Source organism: Apteryx mantelli, chromosome 16, assembly GCF_036417845.1.
Source record: "Apteryx mantelli isolate bAptMan1 chromosome 16, bAptMan1.hap1, whole genome shotgun sequence".
In the NCBI taxonomy this organism is placed as follows: Eukaryota; Metazoa; Chordata; class Aves; order Apterygiformes; family Apterygidae; genus Apteryx; species Apteryx mantelli.
The window spans coordinates 3,376,858-3,399,844 of record NC_089993.1 but is presented as its reverse complement, the minus strand read 5'-3'; the positions used below and the strand labels follow the sequence as shown (position 1 = coordinate 3,399,844).

Here is a 22,987-nt window from a genome sequence, read left to right as displayed (position 1 = left end):
GGCAGAGAGGAAACCTCATTTTTTTCTGCTCTCTCCCTTCGCGGTGCCATTTATAGCCCTGGCAGGTAAAAACCCCAGAGGAAAGGGAGGGTGGGAGTGGCCAGCGTGCCTCCACGCAGCCGGAGCCGTTTGCGGCGTGGGAAGAGCTTTGGGCTGTTTTCACACCAAAGCGTTTGTGCACGTGCTCCCAGCGAGCTGCCTCCTTCCAAAGCCCCGACGCTGTTCCCAGGGCTCCGTCCTGGCACCGAGCACCTTCAGCTCCCTCCGACAGGGGGTGGGAGGTGCTGGGCGCTGGTGGGAGCGGCTCAGCGCCGCGCGGGATGTGTCCTCGGCTCAGTCACAGGCAGGTGCTCTCTGCGTGTCCCCACGGCCACTGACGGCGTTTGCTGCTGAGTCAGAACTAGGGAAGCTGTAGCATGGAAAAGCCTGTGACTGGGAATGAGCCAGAGCCGCCGGAGCCGCTGCTTCCCCTCGGCTGCTGTCCTTCCTCCTCTGTCTGTGCCAGACGTGTCTCAAATGGCTCTGTGACCTGGCCCGAAGCGTCTGGTCTGAGGGCGGCGGGGACGAGTCTCCAGCAGAGGCGCTTGGCTGCCTCCTGCGCCCAGCCCGAGGCCTCGAAGCGGGGTCAGGTCCACGCAAGCGGCTGAGAAGGGCTGGGGCTTCTGTCGCGCTCCCGAATCTCGGGGTTGATCGCGGCCTGCACCCCGCGGAGGCCTCCCGGCGTCGGGTGCTGTCGGTGGCGGGAGGGGGGAGCAGGTGGTTTCCCGCCGCGCGCGGGCCGGGCGCTGCGTGGGGGTGGGAGGGATGGGGCCTGCTCCCCCTGCCCCAGCTCCTGCAGCTCCAGGCCCCAGGGGAGGTCTCGCAGCCAGCCTGGAGGCCTTTCTGCCCCCTTTGCTACCTTGGCTGCTGCCACTAATGTCACGACTGCGTCCGGTCTCTGCCCCGGTGCACATGGCTGCTACTCCGGCCAGGGCGGCAGTTGTCTCGGGAGCCTGAGCTGCTGGCTGTCGCCGGACAGCCGGGACAAGCAGGGCCGGGGGCTCGGCCCCCTCCTCCGGCCCTGAACGGCGCCTCGGCCGCGGCCGCTGCGCGCACCCCGGCGCGGGACTACAGCTCCCGTGGTGCCGCGCGGCGGGGCGGCCCGCGGCGGCCGCCGTAGCGCGCTCACGTGACGGCGGCGCCCGCGGGTCACATGACCGGCCGGTGAGGCAGGGGCCGGCGGAGGTGCGCGCGCGGTGCCGGGGCCGCTGCGGTGCCGCCGCCCCGCATGGCCAACGTCGCCAAGAAGGTGTCCTGGTCCGGCCGCGACCGCGACGACGAGGACGACGACGAGGAGGAGGGGCGCGCGGGCGAGGCCACCCCGCTGCTCAACGGCACCGGCCCCGGGGCGGGCGGCGCCCGGCAGGTGGGGGCAGCGCGGCGCCGGTCCCCCGGTAACGTGTAACCGGCGGCCGTTGTGCGGGCGCGGCGCGGCGCTCGCGGGCCGGGGGGGGGCGAGGCCGGGGCCTCCGCTGGGCTCCCCGAGCCGGAGGCCTGGCGGAAAGCAGAACTGCGCCGGGCTCCGGCGCTGAGCAGAGGTTTCCTACCGCGGGGAGCAGCCGAACCGGAGCCCGGCTCGGGCTGCAGCCTGCTGCGTCGCTCACGGGGAAAAACTGAGCGCGAGGGTCTGATTCACGCAGCGGGTGCCGGGGCACGGCGGTCTCCGTGTGCCACCGCTTCCCGGTGTACGGCGCCGGTGCCCAGCGAGCTCCGCGCAGCTGGGTGCTGTGACGGGCTCTTGCTACATACCCACGTCTGCGGGTGACTGGGACACCCTAGGCCGTGCTGGCGGACGGTGGGCTGTGCGCTCAGGGTGGTTCTTGCACACCTCTGAGCAGCGGCTGGAAACAGAGGGCTGGAGCAGCCCTGGTTGCCAGGACGGTGTGCTGAGCGTGGGCTCTGCCGTGGCCTTCCCGCAGCCCTGACCGCTGGCAGAGCGTGCGAGACATCCTGGCGTGGGGGTGGTCGGTGCTGCAGCTCCTGGTCCGTGTGCTCAGCTGTGGCTGCTGTCTTGATTCCCACGTCAAGGGTAGCTCTGTGAGAGCCTGTGGCCTGGCGAGCTGCTGCTCTGGTGCCGATCAGCCTTTAAACACTGGATCATCCAGTCGGCTTGTGTCTGTGCGCTGTTGTACCTCGTACAGCGCAGTATGCGAGGAACTGCGCTGGCAAAAGGCAGGTCTGGGGTGGGCCGTGCTATAGGTACAGGGATGCCAACCTTGTCTTACAAATTAATTTAGGACAACTAATTTCATCCCATGACTCCTCTCTGGTGTAACTCGAGGTTGTTACGTATGCGCTCTGGGTAGCTGCCTCTTCCCTCCGTGCAATGCGGCTAACTGAAGCACGGCGTGGTTCTCGCAGGGGCTCTTGGTGCCTGTTACAAAAGCTGAGCGGTGGCCTGGAGGGCCTTGCCTGCCCTGCGGTGCCTGGGCTGGGCCCTAGTTTGGGCCAGCCCCAGTGGAAGGGGACGTTAGCCTGAGCCCACGGGACGTTTTTGTGTGAGCGCCGTGTGGGAGATGGGCTGCCTCGAAACGATGCTCTTGAATTTCCTCTGAGAAGTTTGCTGGGAGACTTGAACGTGGATGAGAGCTGCCAGTGCCAGCCTTTGGCAGCCATTAGCGTGCGTCTTGTTGAGCACGATTCTGTGCTGCCTTGCTCCTGGGCAAGTTAGAACAGCCAATTAATTAGAGGGAAATGCGGAATTCGTTAGGCTGGAAGCTTCTAATTCAGCTCTGCCAGGGATGGGCATGGCTGCCTGGAACGAGTTGGCTGCACTGTTGCAACTGTTTTGATGTAAAAGTAAAATAAGCTTTAAAGACGACGCGGTGAACTTTGCAGGTCTAAAGCTGCAAGCGTGTTAAAATAAGGATTAACTAGATCTCTTGGCTGTGGGTCCTCAGGAAGGTGACTTTGCTGGTGGCTCTGAAGACATGCCGGAGGCCGCCTGCAGTAGGGACCGCGGTGTTGCGCTGAGAGAGACTTGTCCCTGCTGATCTGCCCGCATGTTTGTTGTCACAGCGTCCCTTCGTGGTGCGGACGGTTCAGGCTCCAGCTGTGCCGATGGCAGCTGGCGACGAGGCGCCATGTGGCGTTTTCCTTAGCAAAGTGCGGCAGCGTGTGCTTTGCCGGGCCTCCAAACACGCAGCGGGAGCGACCGACAGATGGACAGAAAACACTTGCTTCCAGGCAGTGGCGCCAACCTGGCAGTGGCTGGGATCATTGCTGGAGCGTTTAGATCGCTTCTAAGCATACCCAGCTGCTTCTCTACCACGACAGTCCTCCGACCTGAATGCCGCAGAGCTCCATGGAGCCCTTTGCGATGCCTACGGCCGTTCAGGGCCGCAAACAACCCTGTAAATGTGTAAGGAAGGGACGGGGTCACCAGGAACCTCGCTGCGTCTCAGCCGTTGTTGGTGGCCCACTTACACGGTTAAGGAAGGCAATGCCGCAGGGTGTGCTAGCTCAAAGAGACAAGGCTGGGAGGCTGCGAAGTGAAGACGGGACACCTTTGGCAGAGAAACTGAGAGAGACTGGAGCCGTTTAGCTCGCAGGAGGCTGTTAAATTGGGGCCATTGTAATAGAATAAAAATCTTACCGGGGAGTTTCTTCCCTTTCTCACATGCTCATTTAATGGAAATGAAAGTGATCTTAAAATGACAGAAGGAAACACGGGTCTTTAGTTCCCCAGCTAACTGCTGTAAGAGATTGAGATCGAGAGCTTGTGGGTGGAGGCTCAAAAAGGACTATTTGTCTGGATAACCGTGATTATAGGAGGGACGCTACAGGACTGTGGCCGAGGACTCGCTCTGTTGTGGGGCTGCATTCACCAGCCTGCTGGGAGTGGAGCTGAGCCCTGCTCTGGAGCTGGCGGAGCCTCCCCCTCTTGTCGGGACCTTATAGCCTCTGCTGGGCCCATCTGGACTGTGTCAAGAAGCGAGAGGCCTGTACAGGGCCTGCGAGCATCATGTGCGTCTGAGCACGTGGGCTGCCCCTACTCCCACGTTCCTGAATCTTGCCTCTGCCGTATTGATTCTCAATCTGAAAAGTGGGTGGACAATTTTAGTAAGAGCAGCCAAGTTCCATCACTAGCTTAAGGTTTTTTTTTCGGAAAAAACTACTTCTCCTTCGCTGCTCGTGAAGGACGTACTCTGCATTTGTACCAAAATACCTTGTAAATGGATTTTGAGAGGGTGCCTGAAAAGGGCCGTGTGGACAGGGGATTTATCAAACTGAGTAACGCGCCCTCGGCCTGCTGTTGAGCAGTTGTGAAACCGTGATGGGAGGCTCGTATCTGTGAACTGCTACAGGATTATTTTTAGTCTGTGCATGTTGCCAGTTTTTGTTTTCTTTAAATACAAGTAACAGGAAATAAAATGCTGCCTTTGAGGCTGGGTGGATTTTCATGCTTACTGCGATTAGATAATCTTGGCAGGGGGTGGGAGTGGGTGGTGGAAGAGAAGTCTGTTGGAGAAGCCCTGGTTGCTGGCGGGTGGGGTGCAGGCTGTGCATCCCCTGGGTACCAGCACGAGGGGATGTGCCTCCTTGCCTGTGTGCTGTGGGATGCATCAGGCCTTGAGCTGACCTTCTTGGAAAGCAGGCAACTTTGGGCAGGAGCTTCCCCGAGTTATTCTAGCAAGTCTGGTCGCTTCTGCTTCGTGTCCTCATCGTCCGGGGGAGTAGCGATGCTGAGCAGAGCCACTTTAACCTTGAGCTGCTCCTCTGCAGAGGAGGAGAAGGTGAAGCCTGGGAAAAGGAGCCTGGAGAAAGGCAGGTGGGACTGGAGGGAAAGGTGTGCACCGATCCCCCTGGTTGAGAAGGGGCTGCCGGATTGAAGGACAAGGAGAGGCCTTGATTTCACGCAGCCCTACGCCTGTCAGCACGAGCGTGGTAGCAAAATCACAGGCACGTGACGGCATCGTGGTGAGAGCCTGGATGCTTTCTCCCTCCCCTATGAGCCTGGAGACGAGGGGTCTCGTTCTCCCCTGGTGCCGCTGTGGGGAGCGTTGTGCATTTTGGGGCTGTCTGGGCGTTCAGTGTGCTGCGCACTCCTGCTTTGGGATGGCTGTGTGGCTTGAAGCTCATCACAACTGTACTTACATGATGGAGAAAGGAGCCTACAAAAGACCTGCAGCTTGGCTGTCCCGTACATCATTGCGGCTGGGGACGAGGCTTCCTCTGCTAACGAAGCACCCAGTGACGCAGCCTTGCAGACTGGAGCCATCCTGCTGCCCACCTCTGAACACGCACCTGGGGCTGATCACCGCATGCATGTGTGTTAGAGGTGCCTGGGACCAAAAGGGCCCTGGGGACTGGAAATCTTCCTTCCTTCCTTCCTTCCTTTCTTCTCCTTTCTTGTGCAATATGGTGTGGTATGGGCTCTTGATGTGGTTTGCACTGTGCGCTTCGTCTCATTGATAACGGAAAGCCACATGCTTCCAGAGCCCGTTAGTGTGTAGCAGGGGGGTGATAAGGCAGGGAGTATGGGAGGGCATCTTCTCTCTAGACGGTGGTCACTGGGTGTGGGTGATGAGGTCCTGCAGGGAATGGCCTCGTTGGCTGATCCACGTGGGAGTCAGCTGCGAAGTTGAGTCAAATTGTCCCTATTTATGGTTCTTCAGAGCAAAATTGGTGAGGCGCTAGAATTTTGCTGTGTACACAGTCGGTGTTTGTTCTGCAAGTGTTTTAGATAGCCTTGATTGAAGTCGCTGTACTGTTCACAAACTGGGCTTGCTTTGTTGTTGGTCTGCTTTGAAGTAAAGCACATCACGGTATCAAGCATAGTGGTGCGGCTTATCAAATTTGCGAAATACCGGCCAGCTACGTTTGCTTAAGTTAGGTCCTGTGGCTTGCCCTAAGCAGATAAAGCCAAGCCCTGGGACGCTGGCAGCTGTACTGGCATCTCCTGCCCCTACCAGTGTGCTTTTGTTATACCCCAAAGCAGTGCTGGGGCCTGGACTCACCGTTGCTGTCTGATCACTGGGATGATCCTTTTGGGATCTGAGCAGAACCTGGTGCTGCAGACTGTTAGCTAGGTTTCTCTTTCTTACTGCAATTCATCCTGAATTTGCTCTTGCCCTTGGAGGGAGCTGCTGGATCCACTCACAGGGTGAGAAGGGGCCTCTGGAGGTCTCTAGCTCAGCCCCTACTAAGAGCAGATCTGTTAGATCAGGTTGCTTGGGGCCACGTCCAGCAGAGATTCTGCATCTCTGAGGATAGAGATGTCTCGCCCCCTTTGGACCTCTGTTTCAGTGCATGGCCACCCTCAGGGTGAGAGCTTTTCCCTAATATCTAAGTAGAAGCTGCCTTGCTGCGCAGTGCAGTGCCCAGAGGTGCCCTCACAAGTGCCTAACCGAGGGGAAGGATCGCTCCCCGGCCCTGCTGGCAGCACTCGTGCTCACACGGCCCGGGACGTGGTCGACCTTCTCTGCTGCAGGAGCACGCTGCTGACTCCTCAGCTTGTCCACCAAGCCCTCCGCAAGGCCTTTTCAGCAAAGCTGCTTTCTAGCCGCTGGGTCCCAGGTGTGGGACTTTGCGTTTGCCTTGCCTGAACTGTGGGAGGTTCCCTTCAGCCCGTTTCCGCAGCCTGTTGAGGGCCCTCAGAAGAGCAGCCCTGGCCTCCAGCACATCAACTGTTCCCCCCAGTTTTGGTGTTATCGGTGAACTCATCCCATCATCCAGGTCGTTAACGAAGATGTTAGGCAGTACTGACCCAACCAGCAGGCCAGATCAAGACTTGAATCATCTTTTTGCAGAGCTCACAATTAGTGAGGAATTGGCTTTACCACGCAAACAGGCCGATTGCAAGGGCTGGGTAACATCGTGGCTCACCCGCCTTTATCAGAGGCAGCTTCAGCTAGCCGGAGAGTTTCCCTCGCGGAGGGGCTTCCTATGGATCAGGACTGGAGAGAGCTGTTAATCTGTCTGCGCCCTCTGGGTTTTGGCAACGGTGCGCGATGTTGTGCGGAGATAATTGTACCGCAGTCGCACCAGCCTTGTGTACGCCCAGGAACAGTGGCTGTCTCAGCCTGAGTTTGAAGAGCATCCAAGCTAGGGTAGCGCTATCCATGTGCTAAATAAATCTTTGAACCATGCCCAAGCATCCTACTGTCGTTAATCTTCCTCCCTTTCCCTTTTATGAAAGACGGGTGCTGATGGCAGTAGCTCTTCCCTGTTCTCCTGGCATATGATTTCTGTGCTGGGTGAGACGGGAGCCAGCCCTCTGCTATAAATGAGATGCAGCCAGTCTGAACGCCGGGCTGAGGCCAGGATTTAGGCGAAAGGGGGGCAGGGCTTCTTTGTGTCGCATTTAAAAAAAAATCTCTTGCTTGTATAACGAAGTTCAGCTTCAGGTCTAAATGCTGCTCCCTTTCCTTCGTCTGTGGCTGTCTCCTGCTGGAGTGCAATGCGGTAGGGAAAGAGCAGCTGTGCCGTGGCTCCTGGAGGGTCTTTCTGCACTTGGAAATGGGTGGTGGGGTGCTTTACCAGTTCAGCCACGTTTGGTCTCCTTGCAGACCCCGGGTGCATGCGAGGATTGTGAAAGGGGAATGCAGGGTCTTGTATGGCTGCAGAGAATGGGCTCATTCCTGGGACTAGCGGGAGGAGGATTCCCCTAAAGGCTCTTCCCATCTTGGCATGGGAATCGCTTGCTGAAGGATCTGCCTGAGGTTTGGCCCCAGGTGTGAGCGGGGAAGATAGGATGAGTGACAGGTTCGTGAATTCACTGCTTTGATCTTGGCCTGGATGCGGAGCGTCTAATGGGACCCTTAAATCTTTTTGCTTCCTAAAAGCAAGTGGAGGGATGCTCTTGGAAAAATGCCTGCTCCTGGCAGCAAGCTGCCTGCTTGCTTTCAGAGCAAGAACCGTGATCTCTGTACGCTCCTAGGAAACTAGAGGCCTGGCTGGGACTCCTGCGTGTGCCTGGAGCAGCTGGGCACTAAAGGGCACTGAAATGGGCAGTTTCTGCTCCTAGCTGTTGACTCTGCATTTGTGTAAACCCTGTTTGCTCCCCCCGTCCACTCGTGGAGGTGACAGCTTCGCATGTGCGTGGCTCGTAGGAGCCCACATCAGTGCTGCGAGTGGCTCCTGCCATCCTTCGCTGGGCTGAGCGATGTCCGCTGTGTGGCTAACAGCCTGGGGTTAAGACAGGCTTTGGGGAGGAGATATTCTCACCTCAGGTTATTTTTCAGCTTTGTGGTAGTGGAGAGGGTGTGGAAGGGATGATGGAAAGTGAGAGGGCATAAGTCACGTTAAGCCAGCTTGGTGCATGTGATGCTGCAGCCCCAGCAAGGCATGAGCTCGGGGGGAAGGGGAGAGGGAAGAGCATTTGACCATGTAATAGAGGAGTTGAGCTTCTCGTGGGCAGTCCAGCAACCTCCTCTCTGGCCAAGTCTGGGTGACTCTTCCAAAGGGTCGACCCAGTTCCTTTAGAGGGGGATTGTGGAGCTGCGATGGGCCAGAACCAAAGGTCAGCCTGCCCTAAGGAAACCCATGTCCAAAACTTGTGGAGTTGGGCAGTTCCCTTGGAGCTTCTTGTGCTTGGCCCCTTTGTGGGAAGATCTGCTGTTGCTCTTTAGCCCTGTGGCTCCATCGCGTCTTTCATGTGAGCCAGGCAGCCAGACCAGGCCCTGGGGTGTCTGGGGGACGGTCCTGCCTGCCACAGGTCAGGCTGCTGGGAATGAAAGGGCGCTGCCAAGAGTGAGAAGCTGGGGCAAAACCCAGCTGCTGGTCAGAGTGCAAATGAGAACTTGAAACAGATGGAGAAGTGGAAAAATAGGTCAGGCTGCAAGCACAAAGGGATATTCTTCATCGGCGGTGACGTGCGCAGCTCCAGGCTGCTCTGGCCTGCACGTTCCAGCCAGGATCTGTGGGGGATTAAAGCAGCAGGGGCTTAATCTGGGATCTGCTGGCTCACCACCTCCCAGCCCCATGTGCCAGGACCCTGCTGTTGCTCGCAGGCGCTCGTTTATTCTCCAGCTGGAGAAGAGGGCTGGTGGAGGTGCTGAGGCACCACAGAGGAAGATCTTAATGTTGAGAAATGGTGTTTAAGCTGTATTTAGTGACTGTGCTTTCACACTCTTGTGCATCCCCATGTTTCACAACGGTAGTGGGGAAGGAAGCAGAGGGCTGACAGCAGCTCAGCTGCTGGTAGAGACTCTGGAACGCTGATTTTGGTTGGGGCTCCTCGTGGCCCTGCCTGGCTCAGTCGTAGCCCAGGCCATTGCCTCTGTTGGCTGGGAGCTAAAAGAGGTACCCAAAATAGTGAAAAACTCCTGTGTTGCACAGTTACGCTGCCAGTAACAACCTTGAGTGCTCTCCAGCAGAAGGAGAGCCTGTCTCCCCAGCGAGACGCTCAGCAGTAACTGTTCCTTCTTGGTATGGTGCTGGCCCCATCTCCGAAATGCGCTGGTGCCTCTGAGGCTGTGCTGGAACACCATGCTCCGCTTCCTCTTGTGTGTGTTTTCCTGGCAGCTGGCCCAGACGTCGTTGTGGACCCGGATGTGCTGAGAGATTTGAGTGAGATGAAAGCGTTGATGTGCTCGTCTCTCCTGGCTGGGAACTGCTCCTGCAGACTGGGTGGCAGAGCAAAACGTGCTGTGGGCCATCCCTTATTTGCTGGCCTGGCTCACAAGCTGAGGAACAGCCCCAGTGGGTTTGGGGTTCTCCGGGGACTGGAGAGATGCCCCTTTCAGTGTGGGGTGGTTTCTCCCTCTGCTCTCCAGGCGCCCCATGCAGCTCCTGGCCAGGGCAGGAAAGCTTGGCAGGGGGGAAGATGATGGAGAGGCAGAAACCCAAACTCCTGGGATCCCTGGTTTTCCACTCCTCTCTCCTGTTCTCCACAGTAAGTGGGTGTGAGGACCCTGTTGACTGGAACAGCATCCCAGCATGTAGTTGTAGAGAGCAGGACCTTGCCTGGGTTCAAGGGCAAGGCAGGGTGCAGGTGGTATAAGCTGATGCAGCTCTTTGAGGTGCGGAGGAAGCATCTTCCCAGCCTGGAGGTGCTTCCCAAACTAGCTCTGGTTCCCAGTGCTCCAGCTCTGGAGATGGGCTGGGCATGGTGCACCCATGTCCTCTTGTCCCTCCTGCCGCAGCCCACTCCCTTCCAGTGGTTATGGGCAGAAACTGAAAGTCTGAGTGGTTATAGGACAACTTTCATCATCACTGCATTTGGAGAGCAGTCTGGACCCTCCCTCCAAGCACAGCAGCTCTTTGTGTGCGTGTGTGTGTGTGTCTGCACATATGTGCATAGGATCCCGCCTGAGGGAAGTACAAGGCAACAGCTGGAAGGTGAGAAGTGACCGACCCTCGTTTGCAGCGTACGGGAGCAGCCTGTTGGCTCTGGCCTCTTGAGGGTTGCAAAGTCGGAGGCTACTCAGCCCAAGGAGCCTGGGCTCACTTTGGAGCAGCGTAGCCATTTATCTCCGAATTAAGCAGGCCGCTTTCCAAGGGAGCGTGAAACGTGCCACTTGGCATGGGTCATTTTGCTGACTGCACAGCTGCTGCTCCGGGATGCTCTGTCCCCAGGCAGTAGGTTGTTGTTGACTGTCACCAGCTCTCAGGGCTTCCACTTGCTGGTCCTAAATGAGCCCCTGCTGGTTGGCGCCTTCCCTGGGGTGAGCTGGCTCTGCCAGCTAGGAGGTTGCAGCAGCTTGCACAAACCCCAGTAGATTGCTGCTGTCTCATGCACCCTCCTGGGGAGCTTGAGGTAGCAGGTCCCATTTGGGTTGACGTGGCTGTGACAAGACTGCACAGCTCCGCGGGCTCCTTGGTGACACCTCCAGGAGCAGCCGTTCCTATGTGCTGCCCCTCCTGGGGCTCTGGCCGAGGGCAGCCTGGTGGAGCTCAGTGTGAGGTGGGAGAGCACGAGCACCTGCGTGCCTGCCAGCCAGCCGCCAAGCACTCCTGCTCCTTCCTCCTGCGGAGACTCGCTGAGTCGTGTGGTCATGGCGCATCCATGAATTGACCTCATTTTCCCTTCTCTTCTTAGTTCACTCCTTCCTCCTTCTTGCGCATTGGGCAGCTGAGCAATGTGGATCTCAATGAGGACGTCCGTGAGCTGGTGAGTGGCACAGAAAGGGGCTAGCAGTTGCCGAGTTTCCCTGCTGTGAAATAACCCCTGGGAAGCGCTCCCAGGGCAGCAGCGTCAGCCCGTAGGAGACCCCTTGCCTTCTTCCATTAACGGCACAAAGTGCTACTCTTTCTCCTCACATCCCCCACTTGTCCTGCGAGGGCTCCTGCGTGGCCATCCTGGAGAAGAGAGCGCTGTGGTGTTTCCTCCCACCAGTTCAAGGCCGAGTGCTTGTGCCCACTGTGACCAAGTGGTTGCAGCATCGTCCAGAGATCTTGCTGGGCTGAGCACTGTAGTGGCAGGGGAGAGCAGAAGACAAGTGGTGGCCGGAAGCACAAGGGCCCATTTAACCCCAGGGGAGTCGTTATGGTGTGAAGAGCTCGTTGGAGCTCTGAAGCAGAAGGAGGATCAGAAGCTACCAAAGACACATCTGGGGACTCAGCTCAGGCTGGCTTGGTCTCCCTTCTTCCCTGTGCTTTCTCTGTTGGGCTCTGCCCTCTCTCTTTTTTTAGCTTCCCCTCTGTTTTCATCTGGCTGACCTCAGTAGGCACCAAAGGGGTCGTCACCGCAGGTGGAGCATGGGTGGCTGGGGAGGGCCCTGTGCTCTGGGAGGCCAGCCAGCACTTCCTGCTGGGCTGGGTACAGGGAGCCTGCTGCCGCTCTGCCTTGACCTTCACAGGTTCCCCTTCAGCAGTACTGCTGGCCTGAAATCATCGCGGTCCTCTGTGCTTTTCCAGGCCAGCAGCAGCAGTCTGTGACCGTGGGGAAGTTCCTCTTGCAGCAGTGCCAAGTGGAAAGTCCTGCAGTGCCAACGGGGCGCGGGACCTCCCGGAATATTTCGGGGTGTTCTGCTGGTGCAGTTCCTCGTGTTACACTTGTCTGATGATTGAGCAACTTAGGGCTTTCTGCTTGCTGTCATCTGAACCTGGGACTCGTCCAGAGGACAGTGCTGTGCTTAACTGAGCTGCTCAGAGAGGGAGTGTGACTGCTCATACCTGACGCTTCACGTGGGCCTGGGGCTGCAGCGCAGTTAGGGAATTGCTGCCACGAGCTCTGCTAGGACGCAGGTGCTCTCTGCGCGTGCTGAGACGCTTTGGTCGTTGCCGTGTTGGTTAGCCATATCCTGGCAGCCTCTGGCACAGCAGTGCTAGGTGCCGTATGTACACTACGGTCTCGTCCTGCCCCAAGGTCTGCTGTCTCACTTGAATGCAAAAATGGGTGGGATGATGGGCCACGTCCTCCTTATTGTAGTGTGACCTCCTGACTGACTTTAAAGTTGCTTACTGTCCCTGCTCAGCCGTGAAGGCAAGGGTGGGAACAGCCGCATTCACCTAGAGCAAGCCCACAGGCTCCTCTGTGGGTGTCTATACCTAACGTTTGTGCAGGAGCCATCCTTGGTTAGCAAACCCCGCTGTGTGTGTCCCCACACCACGTGAGAGGAGGCTGGGGTCTGTGCAGGTCTTGGTTATAGTGCGACAGCGGCCGGAGAGGGACGTCCGGGCTGTGCTCCCTGCCAGGACAGGGCAAGCGGCAGTCAGCACGTCTTGTTCCTGTGGAAACGCTCAAGTTTCAAGTTATTCCCCACCATGACATGTGCCTGAAAATCCTTTCTCCACAGATGCTCCTGCCTTAGTTCTGGAGCTGTTGGAAGCACAAACTTGAAGGAGAATTTTGCTAAATATTTCTTGTGAAAATCTTAACATGGGATAAAATATGTCTTAATTCAGTGTCTTGGAGAAAAGGCTGGATCAGCTTTGACTGTAGTTGTAATGCAGTGCCTGGAGAAGGGCATGTTATGCTGGTGCTGCTGGGGCCCCTCCTGCCACCTTGGCAAATGCCCTAATTCGGAGCTAAGAAAAGCTTACATGATTGAAGACACTTGGAAAACAGAATTTGGTTTCTGCCCAAAAATGCAAGCCTGCTCGAAATAGCTCCTTGCCTTAGCCTGAAGGAATTTCCTGCAGAGAGGTGAAATGTTGCCCTCCGCTGGGAGCATGAAGCAACTCTGAGATTACACCAGGACAGCAATTTATTAAAATGGCAGCGTTTAGTACCTGACTGGAAAACCTCTGTCTGCCCATTCCCTTGCTCTGCCTTACACATGACTGCGATGCCCATAGTGAAACATCCTGCTCTGGGGCTGGGGAGGAGGCTGCCAAGGGCTGGGTGCACATGTGAAAGCTTAAACCAGGCAGCTTAAATCTGCCACCAGCATGGGGCTGGTGGAAAATCATCCCAGATCCTGGTTCCCGGGCAGGTTGCGCTGGGGCCTGTGTCTCTGCGGTCCTCCCTGCCTGTCCCGAGTGTTAATGCGGTCCCAGCGTTATGGCACTCCTGCCTCGGTGTCCCTCGTTGCTTACCTTCAGTCAATGTTGTTTCAAGTAATTGAAGTAACGCAGCCGACAGAAGGTGGAGATGTAGAAATGACTGCAGTTTTGGAGCTGGTGGTGTGCTCTTTGGGGCCCTGACTCCTGACTTGCAGTGGGGATTGGCGGTGCTGAGGTGGGAGGCAGATCCCCGGGGGCAGACGGGGCTGCCCGGAGCAGTGGCAGCTTGCTCCCAGGCCAGGTAGGCAGCTCTGATCGCAGGGTGCTTCCTCTTGGCTCTCTTCTTCCCGCCTTCCCACCTCCTGTTCTTGACAAGGGAAGTGCTTGTGCAGGGTGACTTGTGTTAGGGCGTCTTCAGTAAACGGGAAAGGCTGGATGTGGATTTGGTAAGGGCTCGTGTGCCCAGCCAACGTGTGCGCACTGACACTTTTTGTACTTAACAGCTGCTCTGCAGAAACTGGTGATTGAGTGTTGCAGAACGAGGCACCAAGGCCCCTCCAGCAAGTGTCTTTCACATTCAAATAATCAGAGACCTTCTCCGGCGCTGGAGCAAGTGACCAGCCCCAGTGCAAGGGGAGGGTCATCCGGAGGTTGGGCCTGGTTCTCCTGACCTGAATGTCATTGTCCTCTAGGAGACGGAGCTCCCTCGGCAGTATCCCAACGAGATCCCCCACAACGAGAAACTGCTGTCGCTCAAGTATGAGGTGGGTGCCCGGTTCTCTTCCTCGGCTCGACCTCTTGCCCCTTGGGAGCTGCCCTCTGAGAAGTGACAGGCGATACAGCTGGGGTAGCCGGCGTGGTGGCTTACAGCTGCCGAGCTGGTATGAAGTGGTCTGAAAGATCCCTGTTTGCCCTTGAAGAGATTTTTGGAAGGGAAAGGAAGGAAAGCATCGAGGGAGGAAAAGGAACCGGAATGGGAATATGCGGAGGGGCAGGAATGGGGGTCTGAAGCTAGCCCTCCTCTAGCGCAGACATCTTGCTTGCATTAGACACTAATGGCATCTCCCTTTTCTGAACTAGAGCCTGGACTATGACAACAGTGAAAACCAGCTGTTCCTGGAGGAGGAAAGGAGGATAAACCATGCGGTGAGTGTGGCCGTGACCTGGTTGCTCACAGATCCTGACAAGCCCCCTGGCAAGATGGCCCTGCTGAGGTGAGGCCTCAAGAAGCTGTTCCCCTGCTGCCTGGCTGCTTCCTGAGCAGCTGGTGGGCTTCTCTGCACTGCAGGAAGATCATGCTTGGAAGCAGCGCCTGAGTTGTGCTTGATTTACCAGTAACAACCAGTCTGTAATGAGCAACAAAACCTTGGCAGCAGGGTGTCCAGCTACCGCAGAAATCCAGCATGGTAAAGTGGAAGGTTCAAATGGGCATTAGTCCAGGTGCACATGGGGACATTTCCAAGTTGCATGGGGCAGGCCACTGAGCAGGGATTTCTAGAGCTGCACAGAGCATTTAAACTAGGGGAGCTCTTGCCTTGAGGGCTTTGGGAATCAATAGTCCAGTGAGAAACTCGCTGAGAATCTGCTGAGAGAGAGACCTGATGAAGGCAGAAGAGCTGGGAAAACATGTCTTCTGTTTAGAGATCCCTCAGAGGGACAAGGGCGCTGGGTGCTGGCTTAAGATAGGTAAATTGTGGCCAGTCTTTGCGATCCTGGATCAGTCTATGCTGGTTTTACCGGGGCAGTTCTTTGAGAACTGCCTTCCCTTAGGCTCACGTTGGGGAATGTTGCTGGGTGGGTTTGAGTTGCTCTGGGGACCGTGTATGCTGGGCTGGCGCGCCGGGGCTGCGTGGCAGCAGTGTCTCACTTCTGTCTGCTCTCTCAGGCGTTTCGGACAGTGGAGATCAAGCGCTGGGTCATCTGTGCCATGATTGGGATCCTCACCGGCCTCGTCGCCTGCTTCATTGACATTGTGGTGGAGAACCTGGCTGGGCTGAAGTACCGTGTGGTGAAGGACAGTATCCTTCCAGCCCAGGGATGCGGAGCAGCAGGCAGCACAAAGCCGCAGCTCCTAACTACCTGGGAGTTATGGGGTCTGCTGCAGAGATGTCTTGCGTTCTCTGCTCCTGGTGGCTGCGAGAGGGATGCTGGGGGAGAGGGAAGTGCTTGTCTGCATGGGTTCGGTGACACCAGTGTGGGTCCTGCTGCCCAGAGGCAGGTGGCTCTGCAGTGCTGACCTGTGTCTGGGCACCCCAGTAGCAGAAGAGACCCTTTGCAGCAGCCCTGGCTCTAGCCAGGCAGATCAGCAGACTGAGAAGCACCTTGGACACATTGTTGTGGTGGGAGGGATGTTACCCAGCTGACACCACCCTTTCCTTAAGCCACCTCTGCAGACATCGACAAGTTCACAGAGAAAGGGGGCCTGTCTTTCTCCTTGTTGCTCTGGGCGACCCTGAACGCCAGCGTGGTGATGGTGGGCTCCGTTATCGTTGCGTTCATAGAGGTAAGAGTTCAGAGCTGGCCAGCGTGGGGGTGCCCCTGTGCCTCCTGCCCCAGCTCTTTGTACAGGGTAGGGAGCAGGTTCGTGTCCTAGCACGGTTCCGAATTCAGCAGCACAACCTGCTGCACCTGGAATGGATTTATGAACCGTGTGGGTCAGTCTGCCCTCAGGGCATGACTAGGGCTGCCCTGGGAGCTGCTAAGCTTCTGAGAAAACATGCAGGTATGTGTAACGCCAATAGCGTTTCTGCTGATTTGACTCTTGGTACCTCCAGTTCCTTGGTGTTGGCAGGGAAATGCCTCCAGCTGTGGTATAAAGTTTCTCCTCGGGTGTTGAACTGGCAGGACATGCTGCCCTTCATTTGCAGCCCCAGCAACTTGGGGCAAAGGAACCAGCAGGGAGGTGTACTCCGGTCTTGGAAGTAGGCACAGCTCTTAGGAACTGTGTCTGTTTACGCAAGCCTTGGACCTGGCCCAGCCTCTCCACTTCACATGTACGTGAGTGTTTGCAGAGAGCAGGCTGGTAAAGCACCTCAGAGACACATTCAAGAGGAACTTTGCAGCTGGTTGATGATCTCTGGAGGTGGATTATGGCTGGGATGTGGACGATTGCTCTGTATGGAGCTGCTTTCTGAGTCAGCAGTATCTTCCTTGCTGCTTTGCCCTTGCTCTCCTGCAAAACTCACTGCTGTCAAGTGTGAGCCTTCTACAGCGCTGAGCTTCTTGCCTGGTCACTGTAGCAGGGGTAGCAGTGCTGGGGACACCCTGGTGTCCTGCAGGAACCCAGCTGGTTCCTTATCCCTGCTGTGTTTGCCCTTAAGGGAAGCATGTCCACAGAAGCGTGATGGGAGCCTCTCCCTCAAGCCTGTCTCCAGAGCCTTTAGATAGGCTTCGGCCTCATCTCTGATCCTCCCTGAGGAAGCGTGTGGTGTGCTCTATGCTGAGGGATGGGGGCAAGGTGGCCAGCAGGTCCCCGGTGCCCTGTCCTATACTTAGCGGCCGCTAATGGTCTCCCTGTGCCCCCAGCCTGTAGCAGCCGGCAGTGGCATTCCCCAGATCAAGTGCTATCTCAATGGTGTGAAGATCCCACACGTTGTCCGGCTGAAGGTAAGATGTGGGAGCTTGTGGGATGCGTGTGTCCTGGGTGGGCTGCTGCATGGATGGACTGAGTGTGTCGTGTCCTTGCGCCGTGGGGCTTTCCCTGTTCGTGCTAAGGCTGACCTGGGCTCCCAGCTGTGGCAGCCCTCCTGCCCTGCCCTCATCTGTAGCTGTTCCCTCCTGTGCTGCCCAGTTAAACCTTTAATTTGCTGCGCTGGTGCCTGCAGCCCTTGTGCTCAGTGCCAGGCAGTGGCTGGAAAGGCAGCTTTGGGGAATTTTTGCCCTGAGCAGGAGCTGGCCAAGAAAATTGCAGGTGGGGACATTGGCCAGCCCAGTTGTCACAACAGGCACTGATGCGGGGCTGAGAATCAGAAGTTTCCTGGGGTTTCTGGCTCCTGCTCTTTTGGCTACTTGGGTCTGCGTGTCCCCCGTGGCTGCTGCAGTCCATCCTGTGCATGGTCTAGTGTCCCAGTGCGGCAGCGCATGGCATTCCTGCTGCCCTTGCAATGTGTCCTGTGTCTCTTGCTGTTTTGCAGACCCTGGTGATCAAAGTCTGTGGAGTGATCCTCTCGGTGGTCGGAGGCCTGGCCGTTGGGAAGGTGAGGTGCTCAAAGGGCTCCCCAGCTCGCTGCTGGCGTGTTGGTACCTGCTGCTGGGCACACGTGCCGCAGCCTGCGTCACCGGCGCTGTGCTGGGAATGGGAGGCTGGTGGCCCTGCAGGGACTTCCCAGTTTCACTCCCTGTTCTGCTGGCCCGGACGACTGCAGCGTGGCTGGGCTCGGGCAGTAGCAGGGGGCAGGGAAGCTGACTTGCTGGGCGTGCGGCGCCGCTGAGCCAGCTGGCACGTGACTCAGCTGTGGGCAGGAGAGCAGCCTGTGGCTGTCTGTGTGGCTTTCCTCCTGCATGGTAGACGGGGAACCCAGGGTGGCCTGCCTTGAATCTTGCTGGCCTGCTAGGGTATTAGGCTGCTTGAGAAATCTCCTGAATTTGTAGAAGAGCAGCCCTTGTAAGCCCCTACCCTCTCTGCTGGTGGGAACAGGAGGTGGCCACAGGAGCTGCCACTAGAATGAAGAAGTAGGGGAAAAACACAAGGTCTGTGTTTCCTGGAAGGAAATCCTCTTGGGCCAGGTCTGTACAGACAGAGCTGGTACAAGTCTAGCATGCCGCTGGGTGGCTGAACGCTGGCATCCGGCTTCTTCAGGGCTGTGACCTGGTGAGTGGCATTCAAACCTCCCATGGAGCCTGGGGAAGCCAGGTCTTCCTCCTTCTCCTGTCTAACTCCGCTTTTCTGTCTGTAGGAAGGACCCATGATTCACTCAGGGGCGGTGATTGCTGCTGGGATCTCGCAAGGAAGATCCACGTCCTTGAAGCGAGACTTCAAGGTGGGTCTGGAAGAGCGGAGGGGCTGTGCTGCTGCAGGTGCTCCAGCTGCCATGGCTCTCCTCTTGGGACTTCCCCAGCGGGGAGTCAAGCACCGCATGGCTCCAACTGCTCTTGTGAGCTCCAGCAAAGGGCCTTTACCTCTCTGCTGTGGTGTGGGGCCCACCAAATGATGGCACCTGCAAGATCTTGGCCTGTTTGAGGGATGTGAGCTCTGGAAAGGAGAAGTGGACAGAGCTCTACACCTAGGAGCAGGGGGGGCTTGGTGGAACAGTTTTTCCTCTGTGTAGTCAGCTCTCCTTGTTGCAATGCCAACGTCAGTGAGCATCAGCTGGCAGCTCTCCCTGACAAGCTGAGGACCACCCGTGCTCTGTGGTGAGCTGGATTGCGGCTGCTTCAGAAATGCTGGCTCCGGGTCGGCTCATGCAGAGCACGCAGCCTGGTTGCCTTTCTGGGGACCCCAGCTCGGTGATGCTGGAGCCTGGCTTGGGGAAGTGGAGCTCTGACCTCTTTGGGAGGGAGCTTGGATGGAGAAAGGGAGCTCTGGCCTCCCATCAGTGCTACCTGAATCCCTTCCTGTGCCCCCATCCATGCCCAAACAGGGCCGCTCCTTGGGATCATGTTGGTGGTGCATGGTCATATGTGACCTACCCACATCCTCGGAGTCCTGCGGCAACCTGAGCTCATCAGCCCCACCGAGAGACCTCTGGCGCTGGGAACTGACCCCATCCAGCTCTGCCTAGCAGCCTGCCTCCTCCTCTGAGCTCATGCCTTTGGCCAGTCCTGAACCTGCCTTTGCTTTGGTGTTTCAGATCTTCGAGTACTTCCGCAGAGACACAGAAAAGAGGGATTTTGTCTCAGCTGGAGCTGCTGCTGGTGTCTCGGCTGCATTTGGTGCTCCTGTGGGTACGTGTCTCCGTTGTCCTGATGCTGACCAGTCCCTGCAGGCAGGCCCTGTTAGCAGGTTGCTCCCACTTGCACAGGGGCAGCTGCAGGGATCTGCCTAGAGAACTGCAGGAACCTGGGTCTACGGAGAAGGTGACAGCAGGGTGCTCTGCAGTACAGATAGGGAGAGCGTTTTCGTAGAAAAAGCGTCCGGTGGGATCTGGGAGAGCTGGTGGTTTTCCCAGGCAGGTTGGGAGGAGGGAGAGCCCAGCACTTACTTTCTGAATCAAATGCTTGCCTGGGGGTCAGATCATACGTGGTGGGAATGCATGAATGACTGAAACTGGTGTGCTGTCATCCTCTGACAACTCCGGGATTGGGAAGGGAAACAGTTGCTCCGCTGTTCGGCAGCAACCAGCAGGCCCTTCTGCAAAGTGCCTGGCCCCACTATGAGCTGTCCTGCCCCATGATGCAAGTCTTGAAGAGAGGGGGCTTGTCCATCTCTGGTGTCGAATGTCACCTCCCTGGGATGGAGGGGGCAGTGACGGGACTTCATCGTGATCAGTAAGTCACTGATGGCAGGGTGGGCTCAGCTGAATGCCGGTCTCTTTGCTGGAGCCTGTAGGGTCTGGGCCAACATGGGGTGCATGGGTTGGGATGGCTGCAGTTGCCTCAGCCTGTGCTGTGAGCCAAGGGGCTGTGGCATGTGCCTGCTGCAAAGGTGCTCGTATCTTGTGTTTGCAGGGGGTGTCCTCTTCAGCTTGGAGGAAGGGGCTTCCTTCTGGAACCAGTTCCTGACATGGAGAATTGTAAGTGCTGGAAACCAGAAGCAATAAGCTAGGGGCTCTGGGTGTCTGTGCCCAAGAACCCCACAGCTCGTTGGGTCCCACTTGAGGACCTCTGGTGTCCTGACCCAACTGTGTGTCTGCAGACTAGCCCTTTCCCCTGCCTCCAGAGCCTCAGGAGCTCTGCCCCCGCAAGGCCTCTGCGTTGCGGTGACTTTCAGGAAGACCTGATCTGTTTAACACAGGCTGTGCTGGCCCCTGGGATTGGATGCCCCAGCAGCTGTGTGCCTCTTCCCATCCTTGCCCCAGCCGGGTGACTGTCTAATGCATCCTGGGGAACAGGGCATCCCAAATCCCCTTCTGTGTCCTGGCCACTGCGGGCTGAATTTGAACCTGGCTGATCTGGATCTTGGTTCCTGAGGCTGCTGACCCCTTTTCCAAGGGAGCTGCCTTGGGCCATGCTGCAGGACAGTGGAGAGATGAAAGAAAGGAGTGAGCCCATGGTTGCTGTAAGCTCCCCAGTGTGGTGCCATAAGGAACATGGCCCCTTGTCCCTGCTATGTCCCGACTGCCCAGGCCTGCCCAAGGTCCTCAAGGGGTGGCTTGGGGTAAGGAGGAGGGCGTATGATGGGGGAGCAGTGCTGGACACATCTGGCAGTGACCCTGAGCTGCATCTTTGTCTAGTTCTTTGCCTCCATGATCTCTACGTTCACTCTGAACTCTGTCCTGAGTGTTTACCATGGCAATGCTTGGGATCTCTCCAGCCCGGGGCTCATCAACTTTGGCAGGTTTGATAATGAGGTATGGCACAGGTATGTCTCTGGGGGGCTTTTCTGAGGGGTTTAGAAGAAACCCAGGGCAGCTGGGGCCATCAGTCCCTCTTATAACATTGCCCAAGGGCCAATCTGGGCTTTGCCCTAGCAGGCCCTGGGGTCCGGCTAGATCATGGCTCCACTGAGTGCAAGCAGGGGTGGTTCTGCAGCCACTGCTGGACTGGGTGCTGGGAGGGTGTCGCAGGTCTCTGGGGTGTCCAGGGGAGCAGTTGTGGCAGCTCCCTGTGCTGCTCATGGGTGCAGGCTTATGCTGTCTGAGTAGACAGTGACCAGCTGCAAATGTGCAGGAGATCTGAAACCTGTGTCTATCTTGCTTCCAGAAAATGGGATACACAATCCAGGAAATTCCAATCTTCATATTTATGGGAGTAGTTGGTAAGAGAGTTCTGCTCTTTCAATTCAATTAGTCTGAATAATTTCCTCTGTTCCTTGTCTGGACAGAAAGACCTTTTGGATCCATTTTCCTGGGGAGACTGGGAAATCCATTAAGCTCTAGAGCAGAGGCTGCTTGGGGCTTACAGGGGCTGGATCCAGATCCTGAGACCCCTTAACCTCTGTGCTCCAAAGTGCCGCAGTTGTGGGCAGTCCCTTGCTTTTAGAAAAGGCCTGGGAAAAGAGCTGGGTTTGCCCTTATGGAAAGGGAGAAGAGGGTGCATATTCCCTGTGTGCCTGGAAAGCTGGCTGTGCTCCTCAGCCTCGGGACCACTGGGTGCTGGGCCCGCGGGTGCTGGCTGCTTTCTGCTCCTTCTGCCCCGGTGCTGTGCAAGTGCTGTGGGGACCTGCCAGGAAGCACCAAGAGTAAAGCTGCTTGGTAAATCCGGCCTTTTGGTCCCTGAGCTTTTGCCTGCGTGCTGAGTTTTTGCTGTTTTGCACTTGCAGGCGGGATCCTTGGGGCCCTGTTCAACGCCCTGAATTACTGGTTAACGATGTTTCGAATCAGGTAAGAGCCTGTGGGTGACTAAGCTGGTCAAAATGGGTTGGTGGTCAAAAGCTGGGGGACAAAGATACGACGTGCTTCTTGCTGCCTGCAATCAAGGCTTTGGCCTGCGGCATCCGACCTTTGCTCTGACCACGCTAAGTATTTCCCTTTAGCGACTGGAGGACCCAAAGAGGTGCAAACGCTGCACGGACTGACTCTTCCATGTTACTGCCAGGGCTCTGAGAGCTGCTAAAGCCGTCGGATCCCAGTCTGGCACTGCCACTACTTGTCACCAGCTTTTCAAACCCTAGGAATGGCCTAGTGGTCTCGGGGAGGGACCATCTATGGCAGCAGACCAGTGAGGGGCCCGCAGCGGCTTCCAGGACACCCCGCCTCATTGGGGCTTCATGAGACCCAGCTTTGCGGGCACAGGAACCATTCCTGTCCTGCCGTGGGTGTTTCTGCCCTCCTGGCTCTGTGCAGGACAGATGGGCAGATCAGCTGGAGCCGGGTGGGCAGAGCTGCTCTCGTTGCTGGCCTCTGGCCCCCAGCTCCCCACAACGGTTTCATCAGACACCAGGACAGCCCGTGCCATGGGCTTCCTCCCTCAGCGTGCCTTGGTCCAGGCTAGCAGCAAAGCCAGGGCTTGTGCACAGCTAAGAGCGGGTAGAGGAGCCCCCTGGCCTCCCAAAGAACCAGCTTTAATGACTTTGTCCCAGAGCTGGTAGCTCCTCTCCCTCTCCTGCCGTGGCCTCCGATTCTCTCAGGCCCGTGGGATTTGCTTGCAACCCATCACCTTGCGTTCCTGGGTGCTGCTGGGGCAGAGCAGGGCTCACATCTCTGCTCACTCCCCAGGTACATCCACCGGCCCTGCCTCCAGGTCATTGAGGCCATGCTGGTCGCAGCGGTGACAGCGGCTGTGGGGTTCGTCATGATTTACTGCTCCAGAGACTGCCAGCCCATCCAGGGGAGCACAGTGACCTATCCCCTGCAGGTAGGAGATGCTGGAGAATGGCCGCCCCGGAGCTGGGAGACCCTGATCCTTGATGGAGGCTGAGGGCTGAGCGTGGAGACAAGACCCCACTGGTTCTTGTGGCCTTGGGCCTTGCTGGTTCCCACTGTGGTAGTCAGTGGCTTCCAGCCCAGGTAGGGCTGGAGACCTGATGTGCAGTGAACAGCACATGGCTCTGCAGGCCAATCCAGATGAAACCTTTGGA

The 22,987-nt window shown here is 57.3% G+C and overlaps 1 protein-coding gene across 2 annotated transcripts in view; it reads left to right on the top strand.

Moving 5' to 3' along the window:
* The first annotated feature begins 1,209 nt into the window (after positions 1 to 1,209).
* The window catches only part of CLCN7 (chloride voltage-gated channel 7), a 29,389-nt gene continuing 7,611 nt past the window's right edge, over positions 1,210 to 22,987 (top strand). The window contains exons 1-15 of one of the 2 annotated variants that reach the window (XM_067306256.1): positions 1,210 to 1,405; positions 11,024 to 11,095; positions 14,064 to 14,135; positions 14,452 to 14,517; positions 15,257 to 15,389; positions 15,765 to 15,874; positions 16,897 to 16,977; positions 17,505 to 17,567; positions 18,267 to 18,350; positions 19,161 to 19,254; positions 19,978 to 20,042; positions 20,703 to 20,819; positions 21,172 to 21,226; positions 21,731 to 21,791; positions 22,626 to 22,764. In XM_067306256.1, the coding sequence (XP_067162357.1) occupies positions 1,268 to 1,405; positions 11,024 to 11,095; positions 14,064 to 14,135; positions 14,452 to 14,517; positions 15,257 to 15,389; positions 15,765 to 15,874; positions 16,897 to 16,977; positions 17,505 to 17,567; positions 18,267 to 18,350; positions 19,161 to 19,254; positions 19,978 to 20,042; positions 20,703 to 20,819; positions 21,172 to 21,226; positions 21,731 to 21,791; positions 22,626 to 22,764 (1,350 nt within the window). In that variant the 5' untranslated portion in view covers positions 1,210 to 1,267. The remainder of the gene's footprint in view (positions 1,406 to 11,023; positions 11,096 to 14,063; positions 14,136 to 14,451; positions 14,518 to 15,256; positions 15,390 to 15,764; positions 15,875 to 16,896; positions 16,978 to 17,504; positions 17,568 to 18,266; positions 18,351 to 19,160; positions 19,255 to 19,977; positions 20,043 to 20,702; positions 20,820 to 21,171; positions 21,227 to 21,730; positions 21,792 to 22,625; positions 22,765 to 22,987) is intronic. The other variant, XM_067306257.1, reaches the window with a different exon arrangement.